Source organism: Podarcis bocagei (genome assembly GCF_964188305.1).
Source record: "Podarcis bocagei genome assembly, chromosome: 15".
NCBI lineage: Eukaryota > Metazoa > Chordata > Lepidosauria > Squamata > Lacertidae > Podarcis > Podarcis bocagei.
In genome coordinates, this window is record NC_138141.1 from 12,771,754 (window position 1) to 12,793,274 (window position 21,521).

The window sequence follows — 21,521 nt, forward strand, 5'->3', positions numbered from 1 at the left end:
TGTGACAAAATCAGTTAACAAGAACATTTATGTCTTTTGCCAAATCACATTTCTTTCTTAAATTTTGCAGCTCCAAGCTGAGAGAGGGTGTCACAATTTGCTTCAATGTGCATAAAAAACAAGTTGGGAAATTAACCAAATGCCAAAAAACACACACCAAGTAATGGTTACTTGGGTGTGAGGCCCTGGGACAAATGCCCCCCTCTTCCCCTGTGATCAGCCCTGTGTGTAGAAACCTCTGGCTTCTGTGTGACAAGAAGGTAGCCTACCATAGCGGGATGAGAATTACACCTGTTGTTTTGCCACCTTCGCTTTTGGTACCATTGACTTTTTGCCTTTGGACACACTCCTTACCTTTGGCTCTACACACCACTGGCGTGAGATCTTCAACAGGTTGCCCACTGTTGGAAGATGGCCATCTGTCTGGAAAAGGTTTCTCACCTTTTCGCTATAGCCTAACAACAACTAGGAGGGCACCAGGTTGGGGAAGGCCATAGAGGAAAGCCAAAATGATGTATGTTGATAATTGCTGTTGTTGGCATCCCTCTGCCTTGGGAGATTATGGAGGAGTGAACCTTTGAGGGTGAAGTCAAACTGTTGGAAGTTTGCAGCACCTGCTGTGGCTGGAGAGACATGTTTTGTTGCAGCTGGGACAGATAAAGGCATAGACACTGAGTTGTGACCAACATTGGGTTGGTCCTTCGCTTGTGCATGAAGTTGATATGCAACACCTCCCCCCAACCCGGCCAGGCCAACTCAGCCCACTCTCCCACCGCCAGCCACCTTACCTTTGTGAAAGGAACACGCTGTCGTTGCCCTGGTGATCCTCAAAAGGACAAGGCAGAGCCAAGCATCTTCATCCTGGCGTGTCCTTTTGAGGATAGCCACAAAATTGGGGGTGGGTGGCCCCCTTCTTGAAAATATTGGAGGCTCCCTGGCTCCCACAGCCCTCCATAGATGGCAGCTCTGGATGAAGGCATCTGGTTGTGTTGCTGCAGATGCATCAAGCAGTTTCTTCTCTCTGAGCTCCTCCCAGCGGTCATTCCTCCTCTGGTCACTGCTATGGATGCACAACCGGACTTTCTGTCTCCAGGCACTGGGGGTCGCCTGCAAGCGATTCCCACAATGACAGGGTTGATGTTGCCAGCCTTCATTTATTGTGAGCTGCGTTGGTCACCATATCCTGTAAGAAAGCAGCACAAACTTAAGCATAAAGCAAAGGAAGCGGTGACTCCAAAAGGACTGATCTTATCACCTCTCAATTTGGGTAAAGTCCAGGTTCTCCAAGGATACACCTTTGAGTCTGTTTTTTTTGGCTTTTAGATCCCCTGGACACTGGCCAGAGCAAGCAGGACAGGCCAAAAGATGTACTGAAGGAGCCGATGGAGGCAAAGGTTTACCTGGCAAACGTCACTGCTGTCCCCTCCACGCCAGCAGCCCACCTGCACTGGAAGGTGAATTAGATATAACAAAGGTGTAACAGAGCACACAGATGGGGGCAGCATGCTCTAAACCCATGGGCCATTCCATTTGGGCCCACACAGTGATTTCCCCAAATCATGACCACCTCTCATTCAGCTGACGTGACTTCAGCAAGACAGGTTTTAGTTCTGCATTAAGTGTGGATGCCTGTTCCCAGGATGATTTAACCCAGGATTTAATTCATCAGCTGACAGGTGGGAGTTAAATTCTGTTCAGGTAACAGGCGCACACAGCCAAAGGAAGCCTGTAAAATGCAGAAATCTTTCTCCCACTTCCTGCAGTGGCAGAGGTGGGGATGAAAGCGAAAAAAGTAGCTGCAAAATGCAGGTATTTATTGAACACTGCTGTTTTAATCTGTTCATGAATGATGTTCAAAATCCAAATTTTGAGCTGAATTGAGCTGGCTGTTCAGAGTTGAATTGCAAAAGCTTGCAGAATTTTAATTTAATTTAATTTGGGATGGAGATTCTGTTTGGCTCTTGTCTATTCCCACTTTGCCCCATAGCTTTTGTGTTCCTCAGGGACCTCATTTATATCTGCAAGAGTCGCTTGACCCGAACAATGCTGTGGTTTCTGCAGATATCACAGTTCTCTCTGATTTAGGGTTGGGTGAGAAATCTACCCATGTTGCATTTTAAGGCAAGCCTGCTTAATTCACATTTTGTGAACCAACAAGTCAACTGAAAGGCAGCCATCCTTCAAAACCCACACATGCCTCCAAATTCTATGACATCATTCTCCAGCCAAAAAGTGTGCATGAAAAGGCACACGATATCGAAGAAAATGACATTACATTGGAGGGAAACGCTTGCAAAAAAATGTGTATATTAGTCAAAACTGCATAACTAAATGCATGCATTGTATGCAGTTTTGTGTAGATGTTTTTAAAGGAAGAAATTGCAAGCCGAAAGAGTCAGGGAAAGTGAATTTAAGGTTGGAAGAATGAGAAATGGAGAGAAGCTTAAACTGACAAATTTTCTCCATTCCTACTCCAAACCAGAGGTTAACCCAGATTTCCCACCTATTGTCTTGAAGGTTGTCTCCTCTTCCCAGCGCATAGATGGCTATGTGGTGTTCTATCGCTCCCTGTTGCCTCTGACCACACACTGGGCTGAATGGCATGTCCAAAGCAACCACCGTACCATCGTCCCAGGGCTTGAGAGAGGTTATAAGTATGAGTTCAAGGTGCAACCATATTCAGGGAAGGTTTATGGCTTGGACAGCAACGTAAGGGACCTCTGGATCCCAGAAGAAGGTACGACCCTTCAGCACTTCCTCTTTTTGAATGCTAAATATTCTGGAACATGGGTGGAGAACCAGTGGCCATGCATATGTTGTTGGACTCCAACTCCCATCAGTCCCAGTCACCACATCCTAATGGCTGGGGACAATGGAGGTTGTAGTTGAGCAGAGATACATCTAGAGCAGGGCTACACCTAATTGCAGTCCTTCAAGGCATCTAGAGGCCTACAGGTTCCTCGTTCCTGCTCTAGAGGCAGTGATGTGGTGTGATCTGTGCCTAGCAGTTTACTTTCCTTAGGCAGTGGGGTGCATGTGAACATAAAGAAATGAGTTATATTGGGCATGTGTGGCCCTCTGTCAGGCACTGGGCAGAGGAGGAATGGTGGAGACTGCCTCCCCAGCCTGACCCTTCCATAGAAGAAGACAGTTCAGAATTACAACAGGGATTTGAGGGAGATCACAGCTCAGAGGAAGATGAGGGGGAAAGCTGGGATATAATGGGAGAGGAAGGAAGAAGAAGCACCAGAGGGGCGACCGCTGACAGATTCAGTGTCTTTAGAAAGCATTCCCGACCCCCCCCTCTTCCAGAACCCGGCAAGCATTGAAAGTAGGAGAGCAAAGAGCTCAAAGGCAGAGGGCAGGTAGCAGCACCCATAGTGATGACGCATGAAGGGAGAGAGGGAGGGGGTGGATACTCACTCGGGGAAACATCATTATTCCAAGAGGCTGCATTTCCAAGCCTCTCTCTGTGAATATTGAATAAAAAGCAGTTGGTAAGGACTTTCCCTTGTCTTATCCATTCCTGGCAACCTGTCGTGGGGATTTAGATCCTCTGACGACTGACACCCTCTGGATGTTTTAGACTCCAACTGCCCCAGACAGCATGGCCAATGATCTGGGGTGATATGAGTTAGGATCTTAACATTTGGAGGGCCACAGGTTCCCTTGGCCATTGATCCGTTTCCCCCATTATTGTCTCACCTGGCTGGACACAGTTCTCTAAGGTGCCAGGGACAGGACTTTTTCTAGCTGTGGCACCTGAGGCTCTTTTAACTGAAGACTGAACCAACCCAGGACCTTCTGTCTACAAAGAATGTGGCTGAGCTTTGACCTAGCCCTTGGAGGCCAGTAGGATTCTTCTGTGTGCTCTTGCACCTTTGCAAAACCCAGGCAGCACTGAGCAACAGCATGTGAACCCTGCCTTGTTGTCATGAAATGAAATGAAGAGCACATAATTCAAATGTGAACTTTCCCCCATCCCACGCTCTCTAGTCTTCTGCTGATAGTGCCAGCCCAAGGCTAATTTCACCACCCCTCTTGGAGAATTCATTGAGATCCACCAGGCATGCAAAGGATTGGGATCCCTCAGTCCTGAACTCCTGATTTTGAGCTGTTGAGTTGTATGGAGGAGGCAGGAGGTGGCAGAGTAGATAATAGCATGTGGCTGGAGGCCTGTTGCACAGTAATTTTTGCTCCTTCTTTTCCTAAAAAGTATCTCAGTAACCCTATCCTTTCCTTTCTTCCCAGTGCCTGGTGCTTCCCCTGAAAGCATCAGCATCACCACATTTCAAGATGCGAATGGCACTGTGATCATCCACTGGGAGCCCCCTCCACAAGACATGCACAATGGCATCATCAAAGGTTACCAGGTAAGGAGGAATGGAATTGGTGCCATTTGGGTACCACAATATCTGGTTGATGGTGATGGATAGAAAGAATCTGGAGGAAGTGGTATTCCACCAAGGTCTGGTGGAATAGAGCATTTCATGGGGGTGGATCAAACTAAAACTATGGTTGCAACCCTTCAGGATTATCCAGCTGTTGTACTTGAGGAAACTGGGGAAACTAGAGATGTGCTTGAGTGGCATGCAGTTACGTTTCTTTATGTTTCCTGAAATAATTACAGGCATGAGGAATCTTTGGCCCTCCAGGTGTTTCTGAACTACAGCTCCCATCAGCCCTAAGAAGCATGGTCAAAGGAAGGGATGGTGGGAGATGAAGTTCAGCAGCATCTGAAGGACCAGAGGTTACCCACACCTCATCTGGTTCTTACTTTGCCATTTCAAGGCTTGTTTTCTCTTTTGTCTGCTGTCATGCTCCTTGTATATTATGCATGTACGGCAGGTGCACTGACTCTGGACTTACGTTCCATGGCAGGGTAGGGAATCGCAAGCCTGGGGGTCAAATGTGGCCCTCCTGACATCTCGACCTGGCCCTCAGAATTCTCAGCAGGTCACACCCCTCACTGGTACTGCTTCACCCCTCAAGTGTCTTTACTTGGCTAGAATGTGTCCTTGAATTCTAACTTTGCTTCTTGCCTGTCTGGGTGGAGGCAAGGCAGGTGTGTGTGTGTGTTTGTAGAAACTAGTCTACTTTACAGAGATAAAATTTTACATTCCTTGCCCTGCCCACTTTTGCCTAAACTGGGATCTTCACTGGCTCCCAGTAAGTTTCCGAGCACAATTCAAAGTGCTTGACTTCCAATCCTCGCCTTCCCCCATTCTTAAACCCAGCCCTTCTTCCATGACCAAGTCCCTCACCATACTTTCTAACTAAGGGACAGACACACAGTATACTCTTTAGTTAGAAAGTATAGAGAAGGACTTAGTTGGGAAAACACTTCCCTGCTTAGAAAATGTGTCTGCACAGGCATGGCTGAGCTGCGAGGCTGTGCCACCAACCCGTCCCTTTTACCCCTGTAGAAATCATTTCAGGGGAACTGGAATTTATGCTCTTTCTAATTTGGGCATTTAAAAACAAAAGGTGGGGTTGTGCGTTTCTGTATAGTATACAGTCCTCTTCAGAGCTAGATCTGTTTATACTGAAACTCCCCAGATTCTCCAGCAGCCTGCCTCATCTCTTGTCTCAGTTCAAAGTGTTGGTGCTGACCTTTAAAGCCCTAAATGGCCTCGGCCCTGTATACCTGAAGGAGTGTCTCCACACACATTGTTCAGCTGGATACTGAGGTCCAGCTCCGAGGGCCTTCTGGTGGTTTCCTCACTGTGAGAAGTGAAGCTACAGGGAATCAGGCAGAGGGCCTTCTCAGTAGTGGCACCCGCCCTGTGGAACGCCCTCCCTTCAGCTGTCAAGGAGATAAATAACAATACAACTTTTAGAAGACACCTGAAGGCAGCCCTGTATTGGGAAGTTTTTAATGTTTGATGTTTTGTTATGTTTTTATATTTTGCTGGAAGCTGCCCAAAGTGGCTGCGGCAACCCAGACAGATGAGTAATAAATAATAAAATAAATAATAAAAATAAATAATATAATAATAAATAAATAATAAAATCAATCAATAAATCAATTCCTCTGGCTTCACACACTACTGGCATGTGCCCCCCCCCCCGGAAATGCAGCCCACAGACTGGAAAAAAACTTAGCTTTAGCCACCCCCTGTTATTTGGCGTCTTTCCCCAACATTGCATCTATCTCTTACTGCTTTGCTAGATGTGTGACTCTGTGCAGGATATATTTGGTTCCTCTCATGTGTGCTTCTGTTCTGCAGAAATTGCCGTCTTGTGCCGCTCTGTGTGAGACAGGCTGACTTTTTTCTTCTCTCGCCTTGTGTTTGCAGGTCTGGTTCCTGGGCAATGAAACTCACTCAGCCTCTAACAGAACAGTGGGTGGAGAAACACACAGCCTAGAAGTGACAGGCCTGGCTAATGGGCAAAAATACTGCGTCCAGGTAGCAGCAGTCAATGGAGCTGGAATTGGAGTGCCCAGTAATCCTGTATGCAGTGCTGTAGGTCAGAGGTGCTATTTTGTAGCTGATCTCTTAGTACAGGGGTGGGGACACCTGTGGCAATCTAGATGCTGTTGGACTTCAACTCCCATCATTCCTGACCATTTACTATGCTGGCTTTGGTAGATGGGACTTGTAGCAGTGCCAGTGATGGCCACTAAAAGAGGGTGCCTTTAAAAGAGGATGGTGCCAATTCATGGACGAGAGCCCAAAAATATGGTTCAGAAGCTTTACTTATATTAGTAAAGTAAAACACTTTTATATGCGTTCTAACACTGTGACCCACCAGATGGCGCTGTGGAGTCCCGTCTTCTGTCAACGTGATTTCCCTTTATGAAATTTACAACGTGTTTAACTGAAACGCTTCTTTGATGTGCCTAAATCCAGCCTTACAGAACTTCAAAACAACTTAGAACAAATAAATTTACATCCACTTAGTTGCATAATTTCGCATACTGATCCCAACATAAGGCATAATATCTTAGATTATAAATATCTTGCAGTCTGAGCTAAAAACCAAAGCTCTGTCTCTTATCCATTGCAGCCTGCATTAGCCTCAGGCTGGTTTCCTGGAGTCAGAGATTCACACAACTGCAATACCGCCTCTTCCCATATGAACCTACTCGGACCCTGAAATCATCCCCTGAGGCCTTTCTTCATGTGCCTCCTCCATGAGAGGTCGAGGGTGGAAACATGAGAACAGGCCTTTTCTGCAGTGGCTCCCTTTTTGGGGAACACTCTTCCCAGAGAGGCTCACCTGGTGCCTTCATTATACACCAGGCATAGGCAAACTCCGGCCCTCCAGATGTTTTGAGACTACAGTTCCCACCATCCCTGACCACTGGTCCTTTTAGCTAGGGATGATGGGAATTGTAGTTCCAAAACATCTGGAGGGCCAGAGTTTGCCTATGCCTGTTATGCACCTTTAGGTGCCAGGCGAAAACATCCCATTTAACCAGGCTTTGGACGATTAACATCTGATGCCCTTTTAAATGGACTGTGAAAGGAGGGATTATTGGCTTGTCTTTGTATTATTATTATTATTATTATTATTATTATTATTATTATTATTATTATTAATAATAATAATAATGTGTTTTTATTTTGCAATTCTATGTTGTGAACTGCCCTGAGATCTACAGGTATAGGGCAGTATACAAACAACAACAACAAAGAGAGCATCTCACCCAAGTTGAATGCCTCCAGATTAACATATGCATAGACCTGTACTACAGTCCTTTTCATGTGATTCTGAGCTAAACACCTTGTGACTGAGCCAGCAGAGATACAGCCCCACTTAATGATTGACCTGTTATCAGCTTCAGTGGAAATTTCCAGCCATTCTTCACAGTACAATCCAGGCACATTATAGATTTGTTTCCCATTTCAATGTACATTAAAACACTGATACTTAACAGGGCAGTAGCTTCCTCCTCCTTAGTCTCAGTGTAGTCCTTGTAGGGAGGAGGATGGGGAGCAAAACTGGGATGAGTTGGCTCTGCCTGTCATTGGCTCTGGCTCCACCTGCTGTTGGTCCTCTTCCCCTCCAGCTGCCATGGGCATCTGGCATCACTGCAGCATGTGCCCTGCCACTCACCTGTAGCTGCGCCTCCCACTGAAGATGTTGTCCATGCGGCCAGGGCTCATCTACTGTGTGTACACATAGCCCAAACCTTCTTCATTCTTCTGTGGCTTAAGTTCACCATCACACCTTCTTCCACTGAGAGTCAGTGTGGTGTAGTGGTTAAGAGCAATAGACTCGTGATCTGGTGAACCAGGTTCGCGTCTCTGCTCCTCCACATGCAGCTGCTGGATGACCTTGGGCTAGTCACACTTCTCTGAAGTCTCTCAGCCCCACTCACCTCACAGAGTGTTTGTTGTGGGGGAGGAAGGGAAAGGAGAATGTTAGCCGCTTTGAGACCCCTTCAGGTAGTGATAAAGCGGGATATCAAATCCAAACCCTTCTTCTTCCTTCCAGAGCCGACAGTCGAGAAGATGGCCAAGACCCCGGACTTCCATTCTGCCAGCTACATCCTGGAAGTGGTGCGTCAACCTGTCTTCATTGCCAGTGTAGGCTCAGCACTCTGGGTCATGCTGATGGCGTTCACAGTTTATGTTTGCCAGCAGCAAGCCAGGCAGTATGGCCGGAGACGTCCATATGCCCTAGGTGAAGGTAAGGGAAGCAGAAAGAGTCTGGCTTTAGGCTTATAGAAAGGGCAGTGTTCTGACTCATTGCAATTGGTCCCGGGTGGGTAAATGGGCTCAGTGTAGGGTGTCAGTCTGAATAGGACTCTCTACCTGTGGGGGGAAACCTTTTTCAGTCTGAGGACCCCATTTCCTTCCAAGCAACCTTCTGAGGGCCATGTTTCAGCGATAGGAAGAGCCGGAGACTAAAGTGGGTGCAGCTATTATGCAACCTTTACCATCGTACGATAGACTAGTTTCTACATACAGTCAACACAACCCTCTCCTATCATCTGTCCTGGCAAGCAATAGGTGTTATCAGAGACCAAGGAATGTATCCCAGCCTGTCAAAAACACTCAAGGAGGGTGCGAAGCAGGGATGTAGCCTGGGGAGAAGTGTTTTGGCCTGGGAAGATTTCCAAGAGATATACAGAGATTCCTGGGTCGGCGTAGGGAACCCTGCTCTATTCTAAGCAGGGATGCATGAAAAAAAATGTCACAGCATGTGCACTGCATGTGATTGTATGTGGGGGGGGCATTGCTTTCTTGAACACCGCCCCCCAAGCAACTGAATACAGTAAGCACACCAAGAGGTAACTTGATCCCAGGTCAGGAGTTAAGTTGTGGTCTTACTAGTTTGGCCCTAGGAAGAGGCTTTATGCAGTGTGGCAGGGAGTCATAAAATGAATTATCAGTGAAGACAGGTTTGCCTGTCTAATGCTATTTTGCCATGCACCTCACTCTCTCCAGGTTTGTATAGAAACGCCAGTGATGACACCATCATCAAACACAGGTATGCTGCCGTTCCTCCGCTCTCTAGGGATGCATGCATATTTATATCGGGGCAAGACAGCTCTAGCAAAATAGTTAAATGCCGTGGAATGTTTGATGACAATCAGGGAGCAAGTTATCACCCGCCACCACTGTGTCCCAGAATTAAATAGCAATTTCACTTCTTTTTTTCCTGTCCTTGTCATGCAAAACCAGAACAAAATCGCTGCAGTTCTATATATATGTTTTGTTGTTGTTTAGTCATTTAATAGTGTCCCATGGACCAGAGCACGTCAGGCACTCCTGTATTCCATTGTCTCCCACAGTTTGGTCAAACTCATGTTAGTAGCTTCAAGAACACTGTCCAACCATCTCGTCCTCTGTCGCCCCCTTCTCCTTGTGCCCTCCATCTTTCCCAACACCAGGGTCTTTCCCAGGGAGTCTTCTCTTCTCATGAGGTGGCCAAAGTATTGGAGCCTCAGCTTCAGGATCTGTCCTTCCAGTGAGCACTCAGGGCTGATTTCCTTAAGAATGGATAGGTTTGATCTTCTTGCAGTCTATGGGACTCTCAAGAGTCTCTAAAGAGTCTCTATATATGTTTAGTCTTCTTGTAATGGGGGGGGGGGCTGAGGTATATACTTCTGCAGCTCACTAGTCCTGTGTGTGCAAATGAAGACACCTGCCAGGTTTGAATGCCCAAGCTACTAATAGAGTCGTGTCATGTCCTTCTCTGATTTCATAGTCTTCTGTCTGTTTAGTCAGTGAGTCTGTCTGCCACACTACCGAGATTCGCATCTATGAAAGTGTGCCTATTTCCCCTCTGACTGTAGGGTAGACTGTAGCGATTCTCCCTGGCTTTCCAACACATGGAAGTCAACTTCAGGCTCCAAGAACTACAGCACCAGCAGCAGCTTGAGCAGTCAGCTCCTGTGGACTGAACCAAAAGATAACCAGGAATCCCACAAATCTAGTAAGTGTCCCTTCACAAGAGCAGGTGGTGGTTTAGTTTTGCTTAGAGCTTGCTGAATTTTTGATGAAATTTACAATCTGACCCATTTCCTGGGAATTTTTCTGCTCTTTAAACTGTTAGAGAACTTCACACATCGACCACCCTGGAGAACATTTGGCAAGATAGCCTGAGAATATTGTTCTTTACAAGTAAGGTGCATAATTTTGGGTGGAACTGTGCATCTGGTTTTAATATTGTTTATTACAATATGGTTGTTGCCCAAGTATAGGAGAGCATTTATCCTTGCTCATTTCAGCGAGTTGCCTTTTGCACTGTTAAGTTGACGATTCACCAAGCCTTGGGTTTATGAACAGTTGCATTTGTGTGGAGTTGAAGCAATAGGACCTGTTGACCCTGTTCTTCTGTACTGCAATCTGTATAGGGAGTGTAGAGAGAGCGGATGATTCTCCTTTTATTAAGCACTCTCCCAGGAAGATCTGAAGATCTGGTCTCCATCTGCTTAAGGGATGCTCACTCGTATGCTGCTGGGAAGGTTGTAAAAAAAATCTGACTTCAATACAGATCAGGAGAAATTGCCTGTTGGCTTGGGAGATGGGGGGAAAGTATAATAGTATCCCATCTGTTTTCAATTGTTTTAACAAGCTGTATGTTTTATTTCTGTATTTAATTTTATTGATCTGTAGCCATAGTAAAGAATTATATTATTGTTGAAAGAAGCAAAGGGGTCCTTGCAAACCTCCACTCTTAGCTCATTGCCACCTTCATCCACTGACAGTATTATTTCATTCATTCATTCAATGAGCTGGTTTGCATGCAATGTGAGCTTAGTGCAGACATGTGAATGCAAGGTTCCTTGAATTGGTTCCTTCCCTGACCCTCTTCCTGCTGCACTACTGCTGTTCTTAACCATGGTTCGGCTTAGCATGTTGTCTGAACTGGGGATCTCACGCCAGACAAACCATGTATTGGAAACCCAGGAACAAGGCATGGTTACAGCTCATGGTTTTTCTGGAGTGAAACAAACCATGATCCCTGATTTGGATGACACACTGAGCCAAACCATGGCTTATTTCAGCAGCCATACTGGAAGAATCAGGGCTGGAGAAGGAGCCAAGGTAGCTACAGTCTTGTCTCTGGGAACCTGCCCATCCATGCATTCTAGAGTTATTTGGATTTTGCACGTCTCTGAATTTTGAGGCACCTATCAACTGCATATACCGCATTGGCCCGAATATAAGCCTCACTTTCTCCCCAAATTCCGACCGTGAAAAGTTAAAGTGCAGCATAAATTCATGAACTTACAAAAATCGGCTTTTACGATATCGCTGCTGAAACAGACATATGGTAAAACGGAACAAAAAAAAAATGTTTTATTGCTGATTTGAGACTGTTTGTCATTTACGGGTGTGAGCACCTGAGGAATTGTATTCAACTGAACAGCGATTTGCAATTTTAGCGATTGTACGGTAACTTTTGCAGGCTTGCAAGATCAAAGGCTTAAATTAGCTTGGAGTTACAATTCTATCAACCACAGCGATTTTCAACCTGTAACCCAATTTTAAGGGAGCGACTTATATTCAGGTATTGACTCCTCCTCCCACCAAATTTTAAAGGTGTGGCTTATTTGTGGGTATGGCTTATATCCAGGCCAATATGGTAAAATGTGTACTATAAGGATAAAACAAACTTTTGGAAATGCATACTATGAGAGAAATTTAAAAATGCATTTAAGGACATTTAAGTATACATAGTAAATACGATCTTTTTGTAGATTCCTTTTTTAAAAAAATCAGATTATTGCAGTAATGGGGCAAAATGGACTTATGAATCAACATATGCAAAACGGCTATGAATTAAGTAGGTTGCTCCATCCCTGACTGGCCCCTCCTTTTTGCCTTTTCCTTGCCCCCCCCCCCAGCAGCATCCTTCGACAGGCAGAGCCAAGGTTCCCGCATCCAAACTCTTCCTTTGGTGGCTGATAGTAGGAGCAGCAGCCTATATGGGGCACTCTATGTAGATCTTCCCGTGAAGGACCTGAAAACTTTCTACAATGCCCCACCGCCTCACCTTCCCAGTCCCAGCCTGCATGCCGTGGAACTGGTGCAAAATGGGGACCAGATGTTCCTGCCCCACTACAGCCCCAACCCCTGGGTGGCCGGTAGTAGGGGAGCAGGACGTCCAGGGCCACGGAAGGCAAAGGGCTCCCTGTCTCCAAATCTTAGACCTCAGGGATCCTGGGATAAAAATAGCAAGAAAGGTAAGACATCATCATCACCATCATCATCATCTCTCTCTCTCTCTCTCTCTCTCTCTCTCTCTCTCTCTCTCTCTCTCTCTCTCTCTCTTGTCTGGGAGTTGCCTATGACATCATAATATATATAATATATAAAGAGTTGGGAAAGTAAGGTTGGCAACTTTTTTTCTGGCAGAACTCATGAGCTTTGAACAGCTGCATCACCATTAGTAGTTTGGCAGATGATGCTTCTTCCCATTCTAATAATAATAATAATAATAATAATAATAATAATAATAATAATTTATTATTTATACCCTGCCCACCTGGCTGGGTTTCCCCAGCCACTCTGGGTGGCTTCCAACAGAATATTAAAATGCAATAACCTATTAAACATTAAAAGCTTCCATCCTTATCCTTATCCTTATCCTTATCCTTATCCTTATCCTTAGCCTTATCCTTAGCCTTATCCTTAGCCTTAGCCTTAGCCTTAGCCTTAGCCTTAGCCTTAGCCTTAGCCTTAGCCTTAGCCTTAGCCTTAGCCTTATTTATATACCACCCTATACCCGGAGATCTCAGGGCAGTTCACAGAAAAGATCACAACATATATAATCAGAATATAACCAACAATGGAATAACACACCCCTCCCCGAAAAGAGCCGCATTTTCAAAGGGTAAAGGTAAAGGGACCCCTAACCATTAGGTCCAGTCGTGGCCGACTCTGGGGTTGTGGTGCTCATCTTGCTTTATTGGCCGAGGGAGCCGGCGTACAGCTTCCGGGTCATGTGGCCAGCATGACTAAGCCACTTCTGGCGAACCAGAGCAGCGTACAGAAACGCCGTTTACCTTCCCACCAGAGCGGTACCTATTTATCTACTTGCACTTTGACGTGCTTTCGAACTGCTAGGTTGGCAGGAGCAGGGACCGAGCAATGGGAGCTCACCCCACCGTGGGGATTTGAACCGCCGACCTTCTGATCGGCAAGTCCTAGGCTCTGTGGTTTAACCCACAGCGCCACCTGCGTCCCTTTTAAAAGGGTATAGGATGTCAAACAGATCTACCAAAGGCCTGGTTAAAAAGGAACGCTGCCTTATACCGAGTCTGACCATTGAGCCATCCTCTTTGCTGTTGTCTACACCAGAGACAGCTAACCTATGAGCCTGTACAATTTGTTGGGTAATAATATAATAAAAACAAGAAGAATTTATTATTTATACCCCATCCATCTGGCTGCATTTCCCCAGCCACTCTGGGCAGCTTCCAACAGAATATTAAAATACAATAGTCTATTAAACATTAAAAGCTCCCCTAAACAGGGCTGCCTTCAGATGTCTTCTAAACGTCTGGTACAGTAGTTGTTTTTCTCTTTGACATCTGATGGGAGGGCGTTCCACAGGGCGGGCGCCACTACCAAGAAGGCCCTCTGCCTGGTTCCCTGTAGCTTTGCTTCTTGCAGTGAGGGAACCACCAGAAGGCCCTCGGAGCTGGACTTCAGCATCCAGGCAGAATGATGGGGGTGGAGACGCTCCTTCAGGTATACTGGACCGAGGCCGTTTAGGGCTTTAAAGGTCAGCACCCACACTTTGAATTGTGCTCGGAAATGTACTGGGAGCCAGTGTAGGTCTGGATGACAGCTCTCATCCTCCTAAACCAGGCATAGGTAACCTCGGCCCTCCAAATGTTTTGGGACTACAATTCCCATCATCCCTGACCACTGGTCCTGTTAGCTAGGGATCATGGGAGTTGTAGTCCCAAAACATCTGGAGGCCCGAGGTTGCCTATGCCTGTCCTAAACCATTGACTGGGCTGGCTGGCATTAATGAAAGTTGGATTCCAATGACGTCTGGAGAATGGCAGGTTGGACACTGATTGGCAGCAGCTCTCTAGGATTTCAGACAGTTATCTCTCCCAGAGCTGCTTGGAGATGCCAGGGAATGAACTGGGGACCTTCAACATTCAAGGGTAATGCTCTACCACGGAGCTGTAGTCCCACATCCCTAGCAGAAACCTTTTCTTCCAAGGAACAAGAATCTACAAGTTCTCTCAGTAGTATATTTTACTGCAGAGCTGTTCCGCTAATGTTAATTTCAGGTTTACTGCCTGAAACGAATTTCCCTGTGGAGAGGGTGTCTTGTAGACACTATAAGATTATTTAGGGATTTAGACGCAGGGATGACATAGAGAAAGGCATCACATCCGTGGCAGTGGGAAACCCAAAGGGTGCAGAGACGTAAGGAGGGCTGAATCTGAGATAGTGGCTTTAAATAACCACCGACAGTAGGTCTCTAGCTATCAATATTTTCGCTCCAGAGGGGGAGCTCTGCGGCAGCAAATGTGAAAATGAGTTGTGGCACCTTAAAGATCACTAGTCTTTATTAGGAGCCGAGTGTTGATGGAACTTGAGCTGACTGCACTGTGCACAAAGTGTTACCGGGTCTGTGGAGTGTTAACATTGTCTCTTCTTGCATCTCCTGCCCTTTTGGACACCCTGCTCTTTACATTCAAGATATAGATAGATGGACATCTGGCACCTGATGATCACAGCATGCAACTCAAGTGGATTCTGGTACACAAAAGCTTAGGTTACAATCCATTTAGTTAGTGTAGGGTGGCGCTGTAGGTTAAACCACAGAGCCTAGAACTTGCCGATCAGAAGGTCAGCGGTTCAAATCCCCGCAACGGGGTGAGTTCCCGTTGCTCGGTCCCTGCTCCTGCCAACCTAGCAGCTCGAAAGCATGTCAAAGTGCAAGTAGATAAATAGGTACCGCTCCGGCGGGAAGGTAAACAGCGTTTCTGTGTGCTGCTCTGGTTTGCGAGAAGCGGCTTAGTCATGCTGGCCACATGACCCTGAAGCTGTACGCCGGCTCCCTCGGCCAGTAAAGCGAGATGAGCGCTGCAATCCCAGAGTCGGCCACGACTGGACCTAATGGTCAGGGGTCCCTTTACCTTTACCTTACTGTCATTATGCTTTTTATTATGTTTATATTTTTATTATTGATGCTCCATATGATTATTATTGTTATTATTTTATTATTATTATTGGTGCATTTTTTCTGGGGGGTACGCAGGGGTATGCATACCCCTAAACATTTTGTGAATCTAAGTTTGGCCTCATTGAGGAGAAGTATTTCAATATGTGTATGAGAGTGAGAGTACCTCTAAATATTTTTTAAGAAAAAAAGCACTGAATAATAATAATAATAATAATAATAATAATAATAATAATAATAATAATAGTAATAATAGTAATAATATACCACCCTATACCCTTAGGTCTCAGAGTGGTTCACAAGATAAAATTACAATATAAAAACACAAAATACACAATCAAAATATAAATAGAAGTAGCCAAATACCACCACCACAAAAAACACATAAAAACAGTTAAAAACATTTTTTAAACACACACACACTTGAAAAATCAGTTGAAAATGTGTTCTTAATGTTGTACACCACCCTGGGGTCTTTTGGTCAAGGGCAGTATATGAATCAAATAAATAATAATGATGATAGTTTTAAAAGTGTAAGGCTGGGCTTTGTGAATGTGTGATGAATGAACTGCAGAGAGGGGAAAGGGTGTGTATGTAAGTCGCCCCCCCCCCCAGTCCCCTGGCATGCTGACTTCTTTCTGAATTTTGCATATTGGCCCACTCCATATTCTTCCTACTCTACAATTTGTGAATGTTTCTCAGTTGAGCCCGGGGAAGGAGAAATTGTCTTCCGCCCTGACAATGCTGTTGGAGTACAATTCTCACCCCCCACCCCACCCCTGATTTTTGTTCCCCATCTCAGCCTTAGAACTTTGGCTACCATCCTATATAGACTCACTGAATCCTCTGAATTCCATGGGGGTCACATCTGAGCCTAGAATTGCATAGTGTTGCTCCTCATGGTAACTCCCTGATTTGGCAATGGTAGCCACAATCATGAGCATCAGGAGTACAGTGGTACCTCGGTTTACAAACTTAATGCGTTCCAGAAATCCGTTCTTAAACCGAAACCGTTCTTAAACCGAGGCATGCTTTCCCTAATGAGGCCTCCCGCCACCAGTGCCCTTCCACCGTTCGGATTCCATTCTTAGTTTGAGGTAAAGTTTGCAAACCGGGACACAACTTCCGGTTTTGCGGAGTTTGTAAGCTGAATTGTTCGTAAACAGGGCTGTTCTTAAACCAAGGTACCACTGTATTGCCATAGAACAGATCTTCCAAATCTGGGCCTGAAGTTTTGGAATCCAGCTCCCATTATCTCTAGCCACATGGTCCATGGTCAAGGATGATGGAAGTAGGAATCCAACGAGGACCACAGATTCCCCATCCCTGGCTAGAGAGACCAAACGTCAGAATAAGGCAGCTTCCAATGTCCTGAGTCTTGAGATAAGGTATTTGTCATACGGATTCCTGGGGGTGGGGGAACAGCCTTAGCTCAGCCCCTCCTCTGCATGATGCCAGCATCTCCCTGCCCTCCCTCCAGGGAGGCTGAGGTTCTCAGGAGCCCCTAATTGAATCATCTGCAAAGTTCAGGTACAAATTGAATGCTGTGACTTTCGCGGAATCTAATAGAAAACCTAATTTGCTTGCTGAAGCCGCTAATTGCCAGGAGCGATGCAGAGACGGTGGCCTTCTCTGCTGAGGACGAGGCGGGTGGGGTTGCTGGGAAACAAGCCTGGCAGCTCCGAGGGGCACCCCCATCGTTCGGTATCCGTGTGGTCCTCCACAACTTTGGCCTTTGCATTCAAATCGGGCCTAGTGCCTCCAGAACCAATTATGGAAAAACCTCTCTAGTTCCCTGGAAGGTTTCAATGTGCAGTGAAGGCCCCTTCCTCATACATCACTGGTCCCTCAACTGGCCTCCTCTCCAGCCCCCTTTTTTCTCCCCTGCTACCTCCAGCATAGGGACGTGGGGGGCGCTGTGGGTTAAACCACAGAGCCTAGGACTTGCCGATCAGAAGGTTGGCGGTTCAAATCCCCATGACAGGGTGAGCTCCCGTTGCTCGGTCCCTGCAACCTAGCAGTTTGAAAGCACGTCAAAGTACAAGTAGATAAATAGGTACCGCTCCGGTGGGAAGGTAAACGGTGTTTCCATGCGCTGCTCTGGCTCGCCAGAAGCGGCTTAGTCATGCTGGCCAGATGACCCGGAAGCTGTATGCCGGCTCCCTCGGCCAATAAAGCGAGATGAGCGCCGCAACCCCAGAGTCGGTCACGACTGGACCTAATGGTCAGGGGTCCCTTTATCTTTACCTTCAACATGCTGGGGCATCCCTGGGCCACCTCAGGCAGCAGAGGGGGGGGGGCAGGGCACAGCAGAGGAGTCATTGTCGTCAGTGGCAACATCAGGGGGGGCACTAGGGTTGAGCAAGCAGCAAAATGTCCTGGGCCGGCCCTGACATCTGTTCCTACATCCTCTGTTACAAAGATGGGGAAATTTTGGCCCTCCAGATGTTGTGGGACTCCATACAGCCCCAGCCAGTATGGCCAATGGTCATGGTGGATGATGGGAGGTAGATCTACGTCGTTTGGAAGCACCACAAGCTCCCCATCCCTTTTCTATTAGAAAAGTTTTCCGAGATAAAGAGCTATAAGGAGAGATAGCAGGGGCCTCAAAAGTGCCTGTCATCAGGTAGCTCCTGGGCAGGCGACTGACAGTTATTATTTCGCACCTACGGGGCCGCCTCTCCTGGCATGTCCCACAGTGGACCTTACGATCTTCAAATAAAAACATCTTGGAGGTCCTGGGCCACAGGGAGGTTAGGCTGGCCTCAACCAGAGCCAGGGCTTTTTCGGCTGTGGCTCCGATCTGGTGGAACGCTCTGTCACAAGAGACTAGGGCCCTGCGGGACTTGACATCTCTCCTCAGGGCCTGCAAGACAGAGCTGTTCCACCAGGCCTTTGGTCAGGGCACAGCCTGACCCCCTCCTTTGGCAATCCTCACAGAACTCTAGCCCAATGGTTGCCATTAATTTGACTCTGAATTGATTTTAGAATGAAATGATTTTAGAATGTTGTAATATTTTACTGCTGTTAGCCGCTCTGAGCCCGGCTTCGGCTGGGGAGGGCGGGATATAAATAAATTATTATTATTATTTCTAAATTTGTTTCTATACATATTAAATTGGCATGTGCCAATTTTATGCAAACACATATCCTCTTTTTTTGTAATAAGCAGTTTTTTTCTGGGGGGTAAAAGTGTGACACTTACTGTAGCAACTTCAAGGTACCTGCACCTCCCTCCCTCCCTCCCTCCCTCCCTCCCTTTCTTTCTTTCTTTCTTTCTTTCTTTCTTTCTTTCTTTAAAGCATTGGTAATAAGTTAAAAACACACACCACACTTCTGAAACCGCCTTAAGTCTTCAGTAAAAATGCAGTTTCTTTCACACACAAAGATCTCTCAACCATCAGCCCCCACTGATAAATCATCAACCAGTCATTTTGATCCATTAACATGCAATCTTCCTAGTGAAAGATGGTTGTCCAGTCATCGCAACAATACAAATGCACTAACAAAAGGATTGAAAGAAAATGTTGGATGGGAAATACTACAGGCTCAGTTGCCTAAACCAATTTTAAAAACCTGAAAGTGGCACTTCTTATTGAGAAAGAAGACTATATAGCGTGTCACAATTATCTCCTTTGTTAGTTGAAATGAGAATCAAGGCTGATCTGACTTGCACATGTCAATGTCTTTATCTCTTCCAGAGCTACAACAAGCACACAGCACTCCCACGCAGCCATCTAGCTTTTCGGCAGACTGGAGCAGCCAGGGCAGCCAGACAAGCTCTCGTATCAGCTCTGGGAAGCACCGGAGAACTCATGGTAGGAGAAGCAGCAAGGGGCAAAACAGAGCATCAGGAAGAAACTCAAATACAGGCAATGTTCTTAGAAACCTAGGGTTGGATCCAGACTAACAGTGCATGCTCACTTAGTGAGTTCAGTGGGACCAGCTTAGGCTGCTACCCTTCCTTCCTTCTTTCATTTTCATACAAAAAGTTCTTTCTTTTTTATTATTGAATTATGTTGCATACACAAACAATCAGAATAAAATTTACAGTTGTCAAACAGATTAAGTAAATAAAAAAATAAAAAAATAATAAGGGAGAAGTAAAATTATAATATAGAAGAAAAAAGAAAGGAGAAGTATAAAAGAGAAAAAAAGGAGAAAAAAGAATGTGTGTGTGTGTGTATATATATGTGTGTATATATATGTGTATATATATATGTGTGTATATATATATGTGTGTGTGTGTGTGTGTGTGTGTGTGTGTGTGTGTGTATATATATAAAAAATATAATATAATATATAATATATAATATATAATATAATATATATAAAAGATAACAGTAAATCCCTCATGGTTAGACTAATATTTTACAAACAGATTCTTAAATTAAAACACAGAGAACTACATTCAAAGCTATCTACAAAACAACAAATAAAGACTTCCGCCAATACCACAACAGTTCATTGTTCTTAGTAAAGATACTTTCCTGTATTTCCATTGGTTCCTCATCTTCGTATCAGGACACTATTGCTTTTGCAGTGTTATTCTAGGCACAACCAGATCTTAGGTGCTGAACCTTGATTCATCAGGTCATTGTTTAAATGATCCCATTCTTTCTTAACTATTGTATTAGATTTGTGTCTTAATACATCTGTTAGCTTTGCGAGTTCCAAGTACTCGGTCAGCTTGCATAACCATTCTTCTTTGGTGGGTAAATAATTTTCTTTCCAATATTTAGCCACCAAGACCCTTGCCACTGATGTCGCATAAAGGAATAATCTTATTTTATCTTTAGAGATATTGACTGTCATGATTCCCAAAAGGAACGCTTCCAGTTTTTTTGCAGAATGTGATTTTCAATAACTTTTTTATTTCCTTGTAAGTCATATCCCAGAATTTTTTTTATCTCTGGGCACGACCACAACATGTGATAAAAAGTTCCTATTTGGTTTTTGCACCTCCAACAATTATTGTTGTGAGATTTATTTATTTTAGCCAACTTAACAGAGGTTAGATACCACCTGTATTTCATTTTCACGAAATTTTCCCTTATTAAGTAGCAGGCTGTAAATTTTAAGTTTTTTGTCCAGAGCTCTTTCCATTTCTCCAATTCCATCATACAGGTCTTGGTCCCATTTTCTCATAACGTCTTTAATTTCCTCATTCCTCAACTTCCAGTTTATCAACAGCTTATAAATTTATAAATAGAACCATGTTCAATATGGCTTACGACAAAGAAAACATGGAGACATCTCAACATCAACCGTTGCATGAACCATTTCTTAATAACATAATGAAATGATGACATAATAGCAAATATAACAATGTATAAAGAAACAACTTTTCAGTTCTATAAATATAACAAGATTATAATAAGAACTTTGCACTTCCTGGTAGTAGCAAAAATAACAAGGGAGCTTAGCAGGTTTCCCTTGGTCCTAGAAAACCTTCCATAGTGTTGCTGACAGTCGCTCTTCTGAAGCAGCTTCTTAAAAGGCTTTCAAAGGCAGGGGGTGAGGTAGCTGAAAAAACTCCTCCCATGATGCACCTATCACTTTGGGAACAGTTGCATAGAAAGTAGATCAGAATCTACGGGCAGATCCCAGGGTGATTTGCTGTAGATTGGCAATGGTTTCTAACTCCCTTAACAATAGTAACAAAAAAAATGACTTTTCCAACCTAAATTGGGCTGTAGAAATAAAGAAAGCTAAAATCAGTAGTGAAAGGACTGTAAGCTCAGTTCGGTTCTGGAGCTGAAAGACAAATTCCTAGGCTCAGAATGTGCTCAGAAGCACCAACTTCCTTAATTCTAACAGGATGCCTTCTGTCCTTGGTTCTGGTTGATAGATCTCGGGGTTATAGTAGATCCAACACGCTTGAAATCTGTCCACCTGACCTTGAG

At 45.1% G+C, this 21,521-nt stretch overlaps 1 protein-coding gene across 2 annotated transcripts in view; it reads left to right on the forward strand.

The window, feature by feature from the left end:
• ROBO4 (roundabout guidance receptor 4) overlaps positions 1 to 21,521 on the forward strand; it is a 106,528-nt gene that overhangs the window by 37,706 nt on the left and 47,301 nt on the right. For both annotated transcript variants that reach the window (XM_081171616.1, XM_081171617.1), the window contains exons 7-15: positions 1,324 to 1,454; positions 2,518 to 2,737; positions 4,252 to 4,373; positions 6,300 to 6,471; positions 8,446 to 8,640; positions 9,402 to 9,444; positions 10,253 to 10,392; positions 12,311 to 12,649; positions 19,317 to 19,433. In XM_081171616.1, the coding sequence (XP_081027742.1) occupies positions 1,324 to 1,454; positions 2,518 to 2,737; positions 4,252 to 4,373; positions 6,300 to 6,471; positions 8,446 to 8,640; positions 9,402 to 9,444; positions 10,253 to 10,392; positions 12,311 to 12,649; positions 19,317 to 19,433 (1,479 nt within the window). The remainder of the gene's footprint in view (positions 1 to 1,323; positions 1,455 to 2,517; positions 2,738 to 4,251; positions 4,374 to 6,299; positions 6,472 to 8,445; positions 8,641 to 9,401; positions 9,445 to 10,252; positions 10,393 to 12,310; positions 12,650 to 19,316; positions 19,434 to 21,521) is intronic.